General features: G+C 37.6%; 1 protein-coding gene and 1 long non-coding RNA gene across 2 annotated transcripts; both read left to right on the top strand.

The window, feature by feature from the left end:
• Window positions 1-7,825: 7,825 nt before the first annotated feature.
• Window positions 7,826-9,511, top strand: LOC132271762 (uncharacterized). The gene is made up of 3 exons (XR_009469826.1): window positions 7,826-9,016; window positions 9,098-9,261; window positions 9,358-9,511. It is a non-coding gene; the product is annotated as an uncharacterized LOC132271762 (long non-coding RNA).
• LOC132271761 (uncharacterized) lies at window positions 9,509-19,087 on the top strand. The gene is made up of 8 exons (XM_059773230.1): window positions 9,509-9,522; window positions 9,619-9,829; window positions 13,873-14,066; window positions 14,233-14,341; window positions 14,476-14,726; window positions 15,131-15,209; window positions 15,452-16,276; window positions 18,640-19,087. The coding sequence occupies exons 5-7, from the start codon at window positions 14,490-14,492 to the stop codon at window positions 15,871-15,873; spliced, it is 738 nt and encodes a 245-aa protein (XP_059629213.1). The 5' UTR covers window positions 9,509-9,522; window positions 9,619-9,829; window positions 13,873-14,066; window positions 14,233-14,341; window positions 14,476-14,489; the 3' UTR covers window positions 15,874-16,276; window positions 18,640-19,087.
• The last annotated feature ends 1,135 nt before the right edge of the window (window positions 19,088-20,222 follow it).

Consider the following 20,222-nt stretch of genomic DNA (forward strand, 5'->3'; position numbering starts at 1 on the left):
TGCAGAAAATGCAAAGCAACTATGGGAGATTCTTCAAAATTCCTTCCAAGGAGTTGATAAAGTGAAGAAGGTTCGCCTCCAAATGTTACGGGGTGAATTTGAAGCATTGCATATGAAGGAATCTGAATCAATTTCAGATTATTTTTCGAGGGTCCTGGCTATTGTAAATCAACTAAGGAGATATGGCGAAACCACCATGACTGATACAAGGGTCGTTGAAAAGATCCTTCGGTCATTGGATTCCAAATTCAACTACATTGTTGTAGCCATTGAAGAGTCAAAGGATTTGGATTCCATGACTGTTGATCAACTCATGGGTTCGTTGCAAGCTCATGAAGAAAAGGTGGTGAAGAAACAAGAAGCATTGGAGCAAGTGCTACAAACAAAGTTTTCGTTGAACGAAAGAGACGAAAAACATGGAGGAAATCAAAGGGGCCGAGGACGTGGAAATGCACGTGGCCGAGGAAGAGGAAGAGGCCGTGGAAGAGGAGAAAGAAGCGGTCAACACACAACCAACAATGAAGAAAAAATCCATGACTCACAACAAATAAGAGGTCGTGGTAGAGGAAATTACTCAAGGTCATATGGAAGGAGGTATGATAAGTCTCAAATTCAATGTTATAATTGTCAAAAGTATGGTCATTATGCTTCGGAATGTAGAAATGTTGCTAACGATGTTGAAGAAAAGGCGAATTATGTTGATGAAGAAGTGGAGCCTACTTTGTTGTTAGCATACAAATGTGAAAGGAGTGATCAAGAAGATGTGTGGTATCTTGACACCGGTGCTAGCAACCATATGTGTGGTAGCAAAGAGAAGTTCGTTGATATTGATGAATCAATAAATGGCAAGGTAACATTTGGAGACTTATCACAAATTCTGGTAAAAGGGAAAGGTAAAATATTGTTTCGTTTGAGGAATGGGCATCATCAATTTATCTCTAATGTTTATTATGTGCCTAATATGAAGAACAATATTTTGAGTTTGGGATAACTCTTAGAAAAAGGCTACAATATATCCATGAAGGATTGTAGTCTTTCGATAAGAGACCCATTGGGTAATTTGATTGCCAAGGTTCCAATGACAAAGAACCGGATGTTTTTGCTAAATATTCAAGCCGACGAGGCTAAATGTTTGAAGGCTTGTGTTAATGATTTAACTTGGCTTTGGCACTTGAGATTTGGGCACTTGAATTTTGAAGGATTAGAGTTGTTGGCCAAAAAGAAGATGGTGAAGGGATTGTCTTTCATTAGCAATCCAAATCAATTATGTGAAGGATGTCTCGTTGGAAAGCAATCAAGGAAAAGTTTTCCTAAAGAAGCTACCACAAGAGCTACAGCGCCACTACAACTTATCCATTCGGATGTTTGTGGTCCAATTTCTCCATCATCATTTGGTAAGAATAATTATTTTTTATTATTCATTGATGATTTTAGCCGAAAAACATGGGTGTATTTTCTTAAACAAAAATCGGAGGTGTGTGAAATTTTTAAAAAATTTAGAGCACTTGTTGAAAAACAAAGTGGCTATGATGTAAAGGCTCTTCGATCCGATAGAGGTGGTGAATTCACATCAAATAATTTCAAAAAATTTTGTGAAGAAAATGGAATTCACCATCCTTTAACGGTTCCGAGATCGCCCCAACAAAATGGAATTGCAGAAAGGAAGAACAGAACCATTCTCAATATGGCTCGAAGCATGTTGAAAAGTAAGGAAATGCCTAAAGAATTTTGGGCTGAAGCGGTTGATTGTGCGGTGTACTTGTCCAATTGGTGTCCTACTAGAAGTGTGCAAAACAAAACACCACAAGAAACATGGAGCGGAAGAAAGCCAAGTGTCTCTCATTTGCGGGTTTTTGGGAGCATTGCCCATGTGCACGTGCCGGATGAAAGGAGGACCAAGTTAGACAACAAAAGTGAAAAAATGGTGTTCATTGGCTATGATGCAAATTCCAAAGGCTACAAGTTGTACAATCCAAGCAATGGGAAGATTGTCATTAGTAGAGATGTTGAATTCGAAGAGGGAGCCACATGGGATTGGAACACCCCAAATGAATATTATAATATTTTTTCAATTTCAGATGAGGAGCAAGAAAATGAAGGCATGGAGCAGCCCATTTCTCCACCAACATCACCTCCACCGCCATCAATTCAAGATCAATCAACTCCATCATCATCAAGTTCAAGTGACACACCACCACTTCGCATGAGGAGTCTTCGTGACATATATGACGAAACATATGAGGTAACGGAAAGGTTAGGTGATCTAACACTTTTTTGTCTCTTTGCGGATTGTGAACCCGTAGGATTTGAAGAGGCGGCACAAGACAAAAAATGGAGAAATGCTATGGATGAAGAAATTAAATCCATAGAGAAGAATGACACATGGGAGCTTGCTACACTTCCAAAAGAGCAAAAGGCAATTGGTGTCAAGTGGGTGTATAAAGCAAAGCATAATGCAAATGGTGAAGTTGAAAAATATAAAGCAAGATTGGTCGCCAAGGGGTACAACCAAAAGCCCGGAATTGACTATGATGAGGTATTTGCACCCGTAGCTCGTTTGGAAACAATTAGATTGTTAATTTCTTTAGCAGCCCAGAACAATTGGAGAATCCACCAAATGGATGTGAAATCGGCTTTCTTGAATGGGTTTCTTGAAGAAGAGGTGTATGTTCAACAACCCATGGGCTATGTTGTAAAGGGGCAAGAAAACAGAGTCTTGAAATTGAAGAAGGCTTTATATGGCTTGAAGCAAGCACCAAGAGCGTGGAATAAGCGAATTGACAAATATTTTCAAGACAATAATTTTTCAAAGTGCCCATATGAACATGCTCTTTACTCCAAAGTAAGTGAGAATGGAGATGTATTTTTTGTTTGCTTGTATGTGGATGATTTAATCTTCACAGGTAGCAATCCAAAAATGTTTGAAGATTTCAAGAAGGTTATGGCTCGAGAGTTCGAGATGACAGATATTGGCATCATGGCTTATTATCTTGGCATTGAGGTCAAGCAAATGAAGGATGGAATTTTCATTCACCAAGAAGGCTATGCTAAGAAAATTCTTAAGAATTTCAAGATGGAAGATTGTAAATTGGTGAACACGCCCATGGAAGTTGGAATTAAATTGTCAAGAGATGAAGATGGAGAGACGGTGGATCCAACATTTTTCAAAAGTCTTGTTGGAAGCTTGAGATACTTAACATGCACAAGGCCGGACATATTATTTGCGGTTGGGCTTGTTAGTCGGTTTATGGAAAGACCCACCATAACTCATTTCAAGGCGGCTAAGAGGATTCTTCGTTACATCAAAGGTACCCTTGATTTTGGGTTATTCTATTCATTTTCTAATGATTTCAAGCTTGTGGGTTATTGTGATAGTGATTGGGCCGGAGATTTGGATGATAGAAAAAGTACTTCGGGCTATTGTTTTTTCATGGGAAATACTGCTTTTACATGGTGTTCAAAGAAGCAACCCATTGTCACCCTCTCAACTTGTGAAGCAGAATATGTTGCAGCCACTTCATGTGTTTGTCAAGTAATTTGGTTGAGGAATTTGTTGAAGGAATTACACATGCTACAAGAAGAGTCAACGAAAATTTTTGTGGACAACAAATCAGCAATTGCTTTGGCCAAGAATCCGGTGTTTCATGAACGAAGCAAGCATATTGATACAAGATTTCATTTCATTAGAGAATGTATAACTAAGAAGGAGGTGGAGCTCAAGTTCATCAAGTCACAAGATCAAGTTGCGGATATTTTCACCAAGCCCCTCAAGTTTGCAGATTTTCACAAGTTTAGGAGTTTGCTTGGAGTTGAAAAAAAAATCAAGTTTAAGAGGGGGTGTTAGAAATTAAACTTTATTTTATTTAGTGTTTTATATTTATGTGAGTTTTTTATTGGAGTTAGTGGGGGGCATGAGAGTTACAACTAGTAAATGGTCATGTTAGTGGGTTAGTGGGAGTTTTGCCTACTAAATAGTCATGTTAGTGGGTTAGTGGGAGTTTTGCCTACTAAATGATATGTTAGTGGGGTTTTAAGTTTCATTTACATTTATGTTTTGAAGCCTATATAAACCCATGCATTGTACTCATTTTCTATCAAGTGGAATAAAAAGTATTTTCCTCCATTTCTATTCTCTTCCGAATAGTATAGTGTTGTGTGTGTAACTAGGCCACTATTTTCAACATATTATACGTACATATGTATTAATATGAAACATACCTTCTAAAAAATAGGGTTTTGAGTTGCAATTGATGCACATGAATCAAATACGACTCTCCAGTTTCAAAATTGTTGTTAGAACTTAGGAAAAAATCTTTGACAATTTTTGCATAGATATATAGAAAGAGAGAGCAATACTGTTACAGGGAAAATAAATGTCAAATTAAGATTATATAATTTGTAATATAAGAAGTTCAACATACATGAAGTTTGAAACACGTACCATTAAATCTGATGTAAATTTGACATTTTTTCCGACACCATTACTAGAACTGTTTTAACTTTTACTGAAATGTCAAAAGTTAGTTAATACTCCAAAAGTTATTTTATTTTTTTCAATAAAAATAACTAATTTAAATGTATATAAATATTATAAATAGAATCTACTTTATAAAGGTTTTGAGTGGTAATTTGTTGTACATGAAACAAAGATGAATATCTCCTTAGAGAGAAGAGTAATAGGATGATATATTTGTTTTTAATGTCAGTTTTTATTTTATTTTTTTATTTTTTTTAAATTTTTTAGTATATGATTCAACATCCTTTAGATGGTCCCGTCGTGTCATGTGATGAACGTTGTGTGAAATAGAATTTACAATAAAAAGTAACTATTATTTTAGAATGTTGGAGGTGTTTGCAGTTAGGAAAGTCATGTTTCAATTTTTTTTAAGTCAATGAGAATATTTGAAGAGTTATGTTTTGTTTTAAAATTAAAATAATTAATTTAAATGTATATAAGTAATAAAAATAGAACCCCATTTATAAGGGATATAGATATAGATATATATCTCTTTCTTCATTGTTTTTGAATGGATTCTTTATAAATAATAATAATAATAAGTACAAAGTTTTTTTTTCCCGGAATAATAAGTACAAAGTTAGATACGTGAAACAATGTTACAGAATTTAAATTATATACAAAAGTTTTTATTTCTATTACTAGGCCTATGTGTTTTTTCTTATTCGCTTGCAATTCTTCTTAATTGGTAACAAACAAAATTAGAACTCTCACCAGGAGACTCCAAGTTGCAAATAATATGATGCAGTGACGATGAAAAAATAATAATTTTATGTGCGATAGCAAAAATTGGACTCTCACTAGAGACTCTACACTAAAACGAAAAGAGGTGATTATAGTAAGAATCCAAAGCTAAAACAATCACTCTAAAATTAAGCCTAATTGTTCCAATAATTTTTTTTTAATATATTATCAATGTAATTACAAGTAATTTTCTTCATGTTCAATTATTGTAAATATTAATTCTGTGACAAATATGCATCAAATTTTTTGTTTACTTTTCGATTGCAGTTTCAATTATATGTAATTTGACAAACTTTCATATTTAATTTGTATAATTTATTGTAAGTCTTAATGATGTGCATCATATATTGACAATTTCTTTTTCGATATAATTTTTTATATTACTATTTTGATGAAATTATATTTCATCAGACTAATACACTTCAATTCTATCATTACAATTTTGTGTTCTTTTGCATGCTTTTTTTGCCTTATTTAAAAAAAGTGTTCTTTTGCATGCTTGACTTCTTGTGACAATGTGTGAATTCATACCTAACCAAATAATAATAATAAAAATGGTGTATAGGCTTATATGTTTCCAATATTATTTGATTGTATACAAAAAGTGAAACGTCATAATTTATTTTTTTATTTTAGTAATAAATTTATTCGTACATTTAGTTTGTCTTTCTAAATGGACTTGAACCCTCAACTTTTTATTTTAAACAGTGAAAAAAATATTAGTAATTAGTAAAAGAAGGTTGTTTGTAAATTCGCATATTTTTTAATTTCTAATTACAAGAAATAACAAAAGAAAAAGAAAGATAATACATCATTGCTTTTGAAAATTTAGTAAAACTATTAAAAGGCTTTTAGTCTAATGAATTAATCTGTCATTCTCAAATAGGGATGTCTAGTTCAGGTGCCATTAAAAATATGTGAATAATAATAAGTGTGTGTGTGTGTTTTTTTTTTTTTTTATTTCCAAGAAAATAAATAAATAAATAAATTAACAAAGCTTCTAAGAAACTCAAGAAAATTGCACTTCTCGAGCTGGTCATCATTTTTCTTAATGTGCAAGAAAGAGACCACACATCACGTGATCAGAGTGATGCTGCAGTAGCAGGTCCTTTCCTGCTTTTACATTACCATTCTGCCCAAACAAACACTCGTTCTAGAAATTAAGTCAATTAACAAAAAAGGTAAAAATGGTGACATACGAATGATATAGCATCTACATTGCAATTTCTCATGTAATTTTGCAATTGTCTTACTATGTAGGGGTATCCCCTTATAAGGGTTCAATTGTCCCAGTAAGCAGCGGCATCAAGGGTGGCAAATAGACAATTTTAGTCTTGGGATATGCCACCATCTTCACACTTGATTTGGGTATTTTTGATAATCTCTATTTGCAAAGCATTTATAAATTAAGTCACGTAATTCTTTTTAACATGTGTCCCTCTCACGCTTCGTGGATGTGCTCCGCTTTTGCTCTCACTAAAATTCACTATTTGTGACTTAATTTTGTTGTTTTCATACTTTCACTCTTGAATTTGATCTCACTCCCGTTTTATATGACTTGGTTCATAACATTGTTCAATGTTTTTATAAATGCAACTTTGGGGCTATGAATGTATAATAAAGATACGTAGATTAATGGTACTTTTTTATTATTCAAAATCAAATGTCCATAGTTAAATCTCCATCTAATAGCCGCGCAACTTAAAATAAAGTGAACGAGTGACTTTCTTGCCTAATTGTTTAAAAATCTAAAATAAAGTGAACGCGTGACTTTCTTGCCTAATTGTTTAAAAATCTACCTCTACACATTATTACTACGACAAGGTCTATCAAAACATTTAATTTAGTTATTCTCTCTCTGGGAAGAATTCGTGAAATTGTGTGAAAGGGGCAAATGTGAAAATTTTGTAATTTCGCGCGGGGAGAGAGGACCGGAATTAAACTTTCACAGGTCTATAAATAAAAAATGTATACTAACATAATACTATAAAAACAAAAATTCAGTGAAGACGCAATATTTGTATATATCTCTCTCTAAATGAAATTTTATTGAACTTAGTTTTACACACCACTTGAAGTTGTAGGCATAAATGTTCTTCCTAACTATAAATGCTTATTTATAATTTTTTTTTTCTAATATTTGTTTGAATTTTAAATATATATTTAATTATAAGACAAGCCTATCTATTTAAAATTTTAAATAAAAATGTCATTTAATATATTATTAAAACATTTAATTCTTTAACAAATAAAATATTTAATTAATCGAAAAAAATCAATTAATGCACGTTAGCGCCTGTCGAAATGCTGTTGAGTGTTGACATGACTAAGATCTTATCCACAACCAAAACAATACAATAATTATCCACATAAATAAATATTTGTTATGCACCACTTAAAAAACAAGGAAATAGGAAAATTACAATACGTACAACTTATTTGATGACGTGGCGAGCACTGATTGGATTAGCGACTAAGTAGCAAAAGATTCCCAGATATACAATTCCAACCCATATATATATATTTTGTACCTATGTTGATATATATATATGTACATCTTTCTCGCTCTAAAACATATGATTCTAGAGTTTGTTGTGCCTCGTGTCTTGGTTCCTTCCTCATTTCTTCATGCACCTCCATTTTCATTCCATTTATATAGTAAAAAACAACACTCATTGCACATATCGAATTACACAAAACCCTAAAAATCTTCACTCTGTACATTGTTCAAAACCAGAGAGAGATTCAAGAACTGTGATCTTCGTTGTGAACATTTCTATAGGGTTTGATTCTGTACCACTGAACAGATTTTTCCTTGCTTGTCCTCCAAGTGTGTGACTATTCGATTTTTAAGCTCAAATAGAGCTATAATTAGGAATTTTCAGTGTACATTGATGGTGCTGATGGATTGAGAGGTTGATTTATTAGACATTCAAGTGTTAGATTTTAGGTTTTAGAGTTGAAAGTAGAAGTTGCTAGTGAGACACATTTTCAGTAGGTTTTTTTTTTCTTCTTCTTCGTTTCCCAAGGGTTTGATGTGGTTTCACTTAATTCCGACCTTGCCAGTAAGCTTTGACCTTCAAAGGTTTTTTTTTCTTCTTCTTCGTTTCCCAAGGGTTTGATAATGATTACAAAAATTGAAGGTCAAAGCTTACTGGCAAGTCGGAATTAAGTGAAACCACAAAAGAATTTAAGAAGTAATTTTATTTACTCTTTTTTTGTTCTTTATTTATGTTTGAAGCTAGTTTTTTTTATGATTTTTTGTTGTATGAACAATTTTTCTTTTCTGCTATCTTTTACTCTTTGGATATATGCAAAGAGTTACCAAGTGGATTTGACCGGTCAATTTTAGAGTAAGACTCTGCTATACTTGCTTCTTCTTCTTCTTTTTTATTATATATTTTTTTCTCCCTCTCTCTCTTGTTATTGTTGTTGTTGCTAAGTTTATTTTGTTATTGTTGGTGTCTTCATAGTTTCTGAAATATTTAAAATCCATGATTTTTCATCTAAATTTTTGGTGTATTAATTATTTCTGCTGACATTTAGAAGCATTTTTTTTTGTCAGAGTGTATTTAGCAAGACTTTCTGTGTTACTATATAATGTGTATCATTCATAACATTAACAACATTTTTTCCCCTCTTTTTATAATGGTTCAGACATTCGACATTTTCATATACAATAGATTTTCTTTTGTCATTTGGTGAGTTGGATACTGGCAAAAGTTTACCTGGTAGATTCGACCCATTGATTCTGTGGTAAGATGCCACCATAGCTGCGAGATTTAATTGTTGTTGTTGTTACATTGATCTTAATTCTATGTTTCGTTTTTTAAACAGCAAATTTGATGGGTTTTCCAGTAGCATACTGGAAAAGCAAATAGCACCAGTTAGTGTCTCATTGAATAGTTCTAGGGGTAGTAAATATGATTTATCAACGTCCACTAAAGGGGTTTGGGCAAGAATTCTCAAGGACTATGCGGATTTGACCCATCAGTTCTGTGGTAAGATGCCACCATATCTGCGAGATGTAATTGTTGTTTTTGTTGATGATGTTGTTGTTACATTGCTCTTAATTCCATGTTTCGTTTTTTAAACAGCAAAATTGATGGCACTTCCAGTAGCATACTGGAAAAGCAAAGAGCACCAGTTAGTGTTTCATTGAATAGTTCTGCGGGTAGTAAATTTGATTTATCAACGTCCACTAAATGGGGTTTGGGCAACAATTCTCAAGGATTGTGCGGATTTGATCCATCAGTTCTGTGGTAAGATGCCACCATATCTGCGAGATGTAATTGTTGTTTTTGTTGATGATGTTGTTGTTACATTGCTCTTAATTCCATGTTTCGTTTTTTAAACAGCAAAATTGATGGCACTTCCAGTAGCATACTGGAAAAGCAAAGAGCACCAGTTAGTGTTTCATTGAATAGTTCTGCGGGTAGTAAATTTGATTTATCAACGTCCACTAAATGGGGTTTGGGCAACAATTCTCAAGGATTGTGTGGAAAACGTGATGTGTTTCATCTAGGCTGAATAATAGATACAGTCCCCTACAAGACATTTGTAATTCAGGTACATGTTTAAGCTTTTCTCTTTTCTATTAACTGTATCCTTTGGTTTACAATTTACTATCTACTCATTTTATTGGCACACTGTCTTTACAAGTAACTTCTAGTGATACATTTTATCTGTAACTGTTTTCATTGTGCAATTTTGATGCTGTAATAGTCCTCCTGTACGGTTTTTGATTAATTACGGATTTGTAACTGTAACTTTTGAAAGATACTCTTACTTACTGGTATTCTGCTTTCTGGTTATGTTTGGTGAAGCATAGATACTAATTTGAGGCACACAGGTCGAATAGATCTTTTATTTAAGACTCGAGCGTGGGGACAGAATAATATTCTAAATCAACAAGTAGCCTATGCTAAATGTGGAAAACATGGGAATAGAACATCCACCATAATGGGTTATTTTAATATGAAATGTAAGGATAAATGCCTTTTTCAAAGTAGAACGAGTTCAATATTTTATTTTGGACAGAATAATATTCTAAATCCGCACTTTTTTAACTGAACGAGTTTGCTATATAATAGGATCAGCTTAGTGTCACGGGCTTAGAGTTTCAGCACCACTCTAGCTACTCCCGTGCGGCACCAAGATGTTGCTTCCACTCTCGCAAGTACTTGGTCAGCCTAATTCCCGTGCACACCTTAGCCAACACACTCCCCTCGTGCGCTTACTAGTGTTGTAGTTGCACTCGCCCTCTCCTTACTTGGCTTGCACACTCACACACACTAAGACACTTAAGTTGGCAAGGAAAGAACACTTCTATTATTTCAAAGAATGCTTTGTACAAGGCTAGCACTCAAGCTCTCTACAAGGCTCTCAAGACTCACTCTAGGACTTGTTCCCTGCAAAATGAAGTCCTACCTCTATTTATAGGCATCCCCATCCCTAATGGACGGCTAGGATGCATTCTAACCAACGGTGAAGATTGATTATCTAGAATCTTCTCCCACCTTCTTCACACTTCCATACTTATCTACTAGTATCTACAACATTCTAGAATTCTCCATACTACTCCACACAACTCTGGAGAATTCTAGAACCTTCCACACACTTCTACACATTTCTACACATATCTAGAATCTTCCACATAACTCTAGACTATTCCGGAAGACTCTAGAAACTCCACTTGCCATGCAGTTGCCATGCAGCGTCCTCCTCAGCGTCTGCGTGTCGCCTGCGTGGCACAACCTCCATAGGCGGGGCGTGACATTCTCCCCCACCCATTTCCGTGATGCCCTCGTCACGGTTTCTTCAGCTGACCCAGCCTCTCGCAGGTCATCAGCACTTGCGCATATGTCCTTGGCCCAAACGTACGAGCGCCCTTCGGGAGATGTGAAGTCCTCACGAGCTCCATCATGTTGACTGCCACCTCCGGACTCTCCTTCCTGCCCACGAGCGGCACCATGCATGCGGCCTTGCCTTCCTCGCCTCCAAGTATCATCAACGCACCAAGGCATGGTAGTGGCGCGGCGTTGTTCCTGTCCATGAACTCCAGCCCCAGCACCATGTCGTGGTCGTCCATCTCCGCAACTTGGAAGTCAGCCTTGCCCTTCCATCCTTGCATGCATAGCTCCACCTCCTTGCACACTCTACTCACGCGTGCCTCCTCGGAGTTGACGGCCTTGATCCAGCCCTCCGTCTTGCGCATCTCCAAGCCAAGTCGTTGCGCCTCCTCCGGGGTAATGAAGTTGTGTGTAGCACCCGTGTCTACCAACGCTTGCACGGCTTTGCCACCAACCTGCGCATCCACATAGCGCACCCCAGCTACCTTCTTTGCCTTGCCCTTCTTCTTGGTGTCATGCGCCATGCTACTCAGCATCTGCATAGCCCCCATGCACCTATCTTCATCGCTGCCCGCATCGTCCACCCTGCCCTTGCCCTTATCCTTCACAAGGGCGCTCATGGTCTTCTTGTTGGGGCAGTGTCGCAATATGTGCGGCCCTTCGCACAAGTAGCACTTCGGCTCCCACTTGCCCTTATCGCGGCGCTCCCCTTTGCCACTTGCCTTAGACCTCTCTCCATGGTCCTTGCCCTTATCATGGCGTGGGCGTCTCTCCTCATCGCTGTGCTCATCATCACTAGACTTGGGCGAGCCCCGTTTCTTAAAGCGCCGGTCTCCCCCACCTTTGCCGTGGTCCCTCCTGGGAGACGTGGCCCTCTTGTCATCGCGCCTAAAGTCTTCGAGGCGCTCCGCTATAGCCATTGCGGATGCCAAGTCTCTAGGCTCCCTCCTCCTTAGCTCCGTGGCCACCCAAGACTGCAGCCTATCAATGAACAAGCACACACGTTGCCGCTCCGGCATCTCTGGGATCTCCAGCATCAAGTTGGAGTACTCCTTCACATACTCCCTTATGCTGCCCTTCTGCTTCAGGCGCCTTAGGTTGATCATGGCCAGGTCCTCAACGCACTCAGGGTAGAACTGCCTCTTGAGCTGCCTCTTGAACTCCTCCCATGTGTCAACTGCTCTTGCGCCTCTACCAGTGAAGCGCTGCCTCCACCATAGAGCGGCGGTGTCTGTGAGGTACATAGTGCCTGTCTGCACCTTCTCCTCATCATCCTCGATCTCCATGCACTCGAAGTACCACTCCATGTGCCAAAAGAAGTTGTCAATCTGGCGCGCATTCCTTGCCCCATCGTACTCCTTGGGCTCCGGCGCCTTCTTCTTCCTTGGCTTCCCCACGACCTCGCGCGCCTGGGAGAATTCCTTCTTGCACTCGGCAATCTCCACGCGCAAGTCGTCTACCTGATCATACAAGTCCCTTTCCTTCTCTCGCGCCTTGTTGGCAATGCCGTCAATCAGCTCGTAGAGTTCCGCCATCTTTCTCTCGAGCCTGTTAAATTTGGTCTCCGTGTAGACCAAGTGTGTGGCAAGCTTCTCCTCCAAGCTCTGCTCCAAGACGTGGACTTGGTGGTCTCCTCCGCTAGCCATGTCTACTCCAACAAAGCTCCCTTGACGAACCTGGCTCTGATACCAACTGTCACGGGCTTAGAGTTTCAGCACCACTCTAGCTGCTCCCGTGCGGCACCAAGATGTTGCTTCCACTCTCGCAAGTACTTGGTCAGCCTAATTCCCGTGCACACCTTAGCCAACACACTCCCCTCGTGCGCTTACTAGTGTTGTAGTTGCACTCGCCCTCTCCTCACTTGGCTTGCACACTCACACACACTAAGACACTTAAGTTGGCAAGGAAAGAACACTTCTATTACTTCAAAGAATGCTTTGTACAAGGCTAGCACTCAAGCTCTCTACAAGGCTCTCAAGACTCACTCTAGGACTTGTTCCCTGCAAAATGAAGTCCTACCTCTATTTATAGGCATCCCCATCCCTAATGGACGGCTAGGATGCATTCTAACCAACGGTGGAGATTGATTATCTAGAATCTTCTCCCACCTTCTTCACACTTCCATACTTATCTACTAGTATCTACAACATTCTAGAATTCTCCATACTACTCCACACAACTCTGGAGAACTCTAGAACCTTCCACACACTTCTACACATTTCTACACATATCTAGAATCTTCCACATAACTCTAGACTATTCCGGAAGACTCTAGAAACTCCACTTGCCATGCAGTTGCCATGCAGCGTCCTCCTCAGCGTCTGCGTGTCGCCTGCGTGGCACAACCTCCATAGGCGGGGCGTGACATTAGGCTTTACTGGTTTTGGATCACACACTGCAAGTGAACAATAAAAAGATATGGCATATCATATTTTTCGCCCAAAGAACCTAATGTCGCAACGCTTTGCAGTGGAGTATTCACCTCTGCTTCATGTTTATTGCTTCTGTAATTAATCATAAGACTAAAATTATCCTAGTAGCTCTGATCCCCTAGGTTGGAAATATTTATTTAATATGTACAGTTATGTTATAATCAACAGATTTTAGATATATAGGCTGCTATACTGTTTGTGTGCCTTGTGATATTGGTCTACGTTGTGGTCTTTTTGTGTAAATTACAACTTTTTTCATACGTGCCTTCGGAGATTTGATCTTGCAATTGATTTTATGGCTTCTGGAACTATTTGTGTTATCAGGCAGATACTGGACGACATTATGGTGATCAATCTCGACATCCTCGGGAAAATCCTGAATATGATGGACTCTTAGGAAGTGGTGCTTTTTCAAGAGCTTCTGGAGGAACAAATGAAGCTTTGGCTCTGAAGGTTCAAGAGAATGATCATTATCAACTCAAAAAGAGTGATAACCCATATCGTCCTCCACATTCTTACAAGGTCTATTCACCCCAATAGACTTCATACGATGCCTATATAGACTTGATATTATGGAGGATTTTGGAATGTGCTCATTTATGTTCTTTTACATCTTGAAGAAAAATAATTAACTAAAAAATTTAAGCCAGAACACCTGGTTGAATATTACAAATTGATATTCTTTCAGGAAGTACCTAATCCAGGGGTAGAGAGTAATGAATTATGTACTGAAGAAGCATCTTGTTCTGCCGTGTCACTGAATGATGAGAGAGCAGAGGAGGAGAAAAAGAGAAGAGGTACGCTTTCCAACCTTGATCAGGCTTGTAGTGTATTTGCATAGATGATGTGGCTGTGTTCTTGGCTTCAGTTAGCAAACGTATATCAATTAGTAAGTCTCTTGATGCTAACAACACGAATTGCTCTTACTCAGATACATTTGAGTTGATGAGGAAGGTCCAGCAAATAGTGACTCTGGAGAATCCAAAGCAAATTGGCTATAAGCAAGAAGAAAATTTTGAACCTGTTAACGTTGCGCTCTCAGAGGATCTTGGAAATGATAAGAGGCTTTTGAAGGAATCAAAGAAATACATGGTATTGACAGATCCAAGTAACAGTTCAGCCAATAGTTCTTTGGAGAAGAATCTTGGGATAAAATCCTTAATCCAATCCCCCATTGCTGAGGTAATTGGTTGGTATACTCATTATTATTGGCTTACAGAAGGGGAAAAAAAAAAAAATTATTGTTCAAAATCACCCATGCCTATGAAATTTCACTACCTCGATAATTTTGCAGTTCTTTATTTCATGCAAATTGCATGATTTTGAAGAAGATATATAATTAGATTTTGCTGTAAGACGCTTCTGGCTATGTTCTTGTAGCACTTCAAATGTGTGAACTGAGAAGTATCCATGAAAATTTTGAAGTGGTTTGGTGTGCCAATGCATGATAAACGAGGATGGATTGTCTGACGAAATATATAATTTTTGCAAATTGTTTTTTTACAGCAATGACAATCAACTGCACTGTCTTTAGATTGTGATTTATATAAATAGTCTGACATCCTTAAGTTTTGTTGCACCACCAGCACCAAAACGTCGACACAGATAAGACCCAGAAGCCCATATTGCATTCATCCAAGTTTGCTCATTGGTTTCTTGAAGAAGGTAAGCTTATGTGCCCTTTTTAAAAATATATCTTCTAGAGCTCAGAGAACTATTTTTATCATTGAAAATCTTATGTGCCCTTTTTAAAAATATATATCTTCTAGAGCTCAGAGAACTATTTTTATCATTGAAAATTAATTTTCATCCTTGAATCTTTTATATTATTCATGGAAACTTCTACTTCCGGAATTGAGTCACTTAGTTATAGACTGAAGCTAACTGTAATTCTCATCTCGGTCCAGAGAAGGAACTAGCTGGTGGTTTGATTGCAATTGATGATCCTGTAATTACTCAGCACTCAAAACCTATGCCAAATATGGCATCAATCATCCATACACAACAGGAAGCGAAGCTCAGTCCCAAAGCTGGCTCTGATGATACAGTTGACTCCACAGGCGAAATCTGTTGGCCGGACGAGGACAGTTTGATTGCAATTGATGATCTAATAATTCCTGAACATTCGATGTCTATGCATAGTGGGAAATTGACAGAAGCTTATATATTGGCCTCAAATGTAACAGTTGATATTGCAGATAAATCAATGGCTCTAAATGTTGCCCACCATGATGAAGGATCTACTGTACCGGCTGTGGGAAACTCAGCTTTTCTCGCTGGTCCATATGATACAATGGGCTCAGGGTTTCCTTTTCACAACCCCCTTTGACAGCAATCTAACCCACAGTTCCACCACTCTTACATAAGTTCGGGAAGACCATCTTTCCATCCATTAGATTCCCATCGAGCTCAGATGAACTCTCAAACCAAGTTCACTTGTCCTAAGAGCAATCATTGTAATCCTTCGCCACATCACCATATTGACACATATGCATATCCTTGGCAAACTACTCCTGTGAAGTCTAAAAAGTTTCATCATACTGTCAAGCATTCGCAGTTGCAGCAGTCAATAAATTTTCCTTGCCCACAAACTGATTATGAGCTGCTGAGAGGTGCACCACCTCCTAATCCCATTTATCAAATGGCTTATACTCAAAATTTGAACCCAGTACAAAATTTCTTCCCGAATTCTCAACAATCTAGCTATGTGGGCTTTGGAATGCCAAATCCAGGTAAAGCACTATATCATTTGTGTTTAAAATTTTACCGCTTTTGGACCACTCTCTTCACAAGGCATGTTTCATACATGAACTTCGCTATATGTGTAGGGATCATTTCTTGGAATTTAATGAAATATCCATCAATCTAATACTTCTATATTAGTAGTGGCGGCTCTATATCTCTCATCACTCTGTTCTAGAGAACATATTTGTGCTTTATATCCTATTAATAGTTCTCCATTAGTGGTTATCGATGGTGAGTTTGTAAAGAGAAAATACGTGTCCCCCCCACCATCCCTTTTTTTTTTCGAAATTCTATTTATGGTTACCTATTAATAATTATTAATGGCGAGTTTGCAAAAGAAAATTACATGTAGCCCCTTCAAATTCCAATTAACCTTTTCAGTCTTGCTTTTAGAAATCCAAATTCTAGTGAAATAAAAAATGTCCATGTAGTCATTGCTACAACTCCATTCATGTATGTGTGTGTATATATATTATTTGCTATCTATATAAATTCAAGAGAAAAGAGAAGGAATGCTCACACTTTTACAACCTCATTTATTAGCTGTCAGCGTTTTCTTCTCACATTAGTTTCAAATCTGTATTTGTTTAAGTTGTATTCTGCTCTTCTTTCATAGGTCATATATTTTTCATTTTTAGGTTATTCAAAAATATAAAAAAATGCTATTTTGAGGGCATTCTTGTACTTTATTTCTTTACAACGCAGTTCTTAATGTTATAAGGAAGCAAGATAAGTGAGAGTATCCTCATCATAGACATGCTCTTAAGAATATACATTACAAGTGTTATAATAGTTTGCCCGCCCAAAAAAATAATAATAATAATGAATGGTTCTGGTTCTGCCCCTGCTCCTAATTTTTTTATTTATCATAATAAGTACGCATACTCTTACAAATTTGTCAAACCATGTACCTTACACTGGAACTATATCTGATGCTTTCTGTTTTATTTATGATTCAATACATTTAAATCCCTTAGTTCGAATTAGGACGGATTCCAGCAATGAATATTGGGCTTAGGTATTGTTAATATAACAAGTATGACATTTTATTGCATTTAATCACTGTGCTCACAAGATTCTATTATCTCAAAAGTCATGAACTTCTTTAAATTCTTTACATGTATGAAGTCATTGTATAGTTTCACTTTCACCACATGTGCAATATTTGCTAACCTCATGTCATCAGTCTCCCATTAAGGCAAAGATGGCAGTACTAAGTGGCGTTAGATTGAGTTCCATAAATAGAGAAGTTAAATTCCTTTGCTCACAAAGTGAAGAATCCCTAAATTCCACAGCATGACATGATATGTCCTCTACTCGGGATTGGTTAAATGGTCAGTATAGAAGAACCTAGGTGAAGTGGAATGATTCGAGGAGACAGAGCTGTAAGCTCTGGACTAAAGCAGCTTAAATGGCTTTCTTTTGTCTTACTCTCATTTAGATGCTAACTCTGTACCAATTTCATTTTCAAGACTGGTTTTGTTGTTTTGCATATGTTATGGAAAAGAATATGGAAAACAAAATTTTTTGGGGCTAGTGGTACCCAGGAGGTCCATCAGATGGATTGCCTCATTTCACTGTGGAAGTTGTGTGGAGCTATTACCTTTACGTTGTGGACTACAACATTGAGATACGAAAGTTCAACATTCTTGTTGATACTACCACCGGCCCATTAGCCAGAGTGGTATAACCTCTCTTGCAACAGAGAAGGTAAGGGTTCGAGCCCCAAAAGGAGTATTGTGTAGGTGTGATGCTTATCAGCTTATGCAACCAAAAAAAATGGCAAGCTTGTCCCAATGTTCGAGCCCCAAAATTGTGTAGGTGTGATGCTCATCAGCTTATGCAACCAAAAAAAAAAAAAATTGGCAAACTTGTCCACATTGGAAACTTCAGCTACTTGAGGACATTAGAAGACTCAAGGAAGGATATGGAGATAGTAGTTCCATTCTCATACTCGAAAGACAGCTTGGTGATCTTGATCAATTTCGTGCTTATAACTTTTAGGAATGGTCACTTTCAGGGCATGCATCCTTTCTCTTGATGTGATACATTCAATTTTCAAGGTGAGATGGATCAAGAGATTGGCATAAGCCCTAGGTCACGCCTGAGGAGAAATTCCGTGAACCTTAATATAGAATGGCACTGGTTTGTCTTACAAAAAATTAACTAGGAAAATGGTTGCTTCTTGTTATCTTATAATTTTTTAAGCTTATGGAATTTGGTATTATGATTGTGATTTTGTAAATCCTTTATTTTAATTCAGGATTGCATTTAAGATTGATTATTACTAACTTTCTGCTTCTTGTAATGCCCTGTGGTGTATTCCGATCCTGGACACAACGGGATAAAGACAAGAACAAATCAGACGCGTCATTTCACCTTAGGTGGCTATGATCAAGGGACATGCAGTAGACAGCGTGGCCCAGAATTTTGGCGTGGACGGTGATCAATTGGCGGTGATGATGGTCATTTTCGTGCTTAAAATGAGACTGTATATTCCAATTGCAAATTGTATATACCAAGCTATCTAAACTATATATTGCAGATCATATATGTTGAAAAAGAAAGATTTGGTAGTAATACTACCAAATATTATTAGTTATTATTAGCGGTAAATATAATATTTGAAGGATATTTTCTGTAAATAGAATATTTGTCAAATACTGTAAATTAGGAAATTATTAATTAGGCCAGTTAGGTCTGTACGTGTATTCTTTCCTATAAAGAGAACCGGTGTAAACTTGTGAATATTGTGGTAATACAGAGGAAAATGTTTTTCCATATTTCTTTCCTTTCAAGCTTTGGTATCAGAGCCATCCTAAGGAAAAAAAAAAAAAACCCTAATTTTCTTTTCTGCACAATTTCCTCACTGATCAGCATGTCTGACGTTTCCCCCATGTCATCCTCGCCTATCACAACCCAATTAACAAATCCGACAACCCAAACCCCCAGTACCGATTCTCACTCGGTTCAGATTACCAATATTCACCTTAATGGTGACAATTATTTACAGTGGTCTCAGTCCGTTCGGATGTACATCAAAGGGTGGGAAAAGATCGGATACCTGACGGGAGACGAGAAGGCACCAGTATCGGAGGACCCAACATACTTGACCTGGGATGCAGAAAATTCAATGGTGATGACTTGGCTTGTGAACTCCATAGACGAGGATATTAGTTCCAACTATATGTGCTACTCCACGGCCAAGGAGCTATGGGACAACGTAAATCAGATGTACTCTGATTTGGGAAATCAGTCTCAGATCTACAAATTGACTCTAAAACTTGGTGAGATTCGGCAGGGAGAAAACTTGATCACCAAGTATTTCAATTCATTGAAGCGTCTTTGGCAGGACTTGACAGGACATGGATCTGTTCAATGATTATGAATGAAAATCCACTGAAGAGCCAATCACTACAAACGGTCCGTGGAGGCTCATCGTATTTACAAATTCCTTATTGGGCTCAACGTGGAATTTGATGAAGTACGAGGATGGATCATTGACAGGAATCCACTTCCTCCAATTGGTGAAGTGTTTGCTAAGGTTCGAAGAGAAGAGAGCCGCAGACATGTAATGTTGGGGAAGAAGACTACTAGCGGACCTGTTGAGAGTTCTGCCCTTGTTGTTGCTGAGACTGCTGCTAATAAAGTAGTCAATTTTAAGCGAAAACCTGAAGAGAAGCCACGGGTCTGGTGCGACTTCTGCAACAAACCGCGCCATACTCGGGTGAACTGTTGGAAAATCCACGGAAAACCAGCGAATTGGAAAAGTAGCAAGCCTGGTGACAGAAATAGGCGTGCGGTTCCTACTGCCAATGAAGCTGAGACAAGTCCCTTAAGCAAGGAGCAGATAGATCACCTTCTGAAGCTGCTGAAATTTAATTCTTCATCTGGTATTCCTAATGTTTCTCTTACACAAACAGGTAGTGCACT

This window comes from Cornus florida, unplaced genomic scaffold (assembly GCF_030987335.1).
Source record: "Cornus florida cultivar Cherokee Brave unplaced genomic scaffold, ASM3098733v1 CherokeeBrave_3.0.0_Hap2_Chr08, whole genome shotgun sequence".
NCBI lineage: Eukaryota > Viridiplantae > Streptophyta > Magnoliopsida > Cornales > Cornaceae > Cornus > Cornus florida.

What these genes read in the sequence shown, in the direction of transcription:
- LOC132271761 (XM_059773230.1), top strand. Translation starts at nt 14,490, where the DNA reads ATGAGGAAGGTCCAGCAAATAGTGACTCTGGAGAATCCAAAGCAAATT. An exon ending in TCCAATCCCCCATTGCTGAG is followed by an intron (nt 14,727 to 15,130) that starts GTAATTGGTTGG and finishes TTGCACCACCAG; the next exon opens with CACCAAAACGTCGACACAGA. An exon ending in TCATTGGTTTCTTGAAGAAG is followed by an intron (nt 15,210 to 15,451) that starts GTAAGCTTATGT and finishes ATCTCGGTCCAG; the next exon opens with AGAAGGAACTAGCTGGTGGT.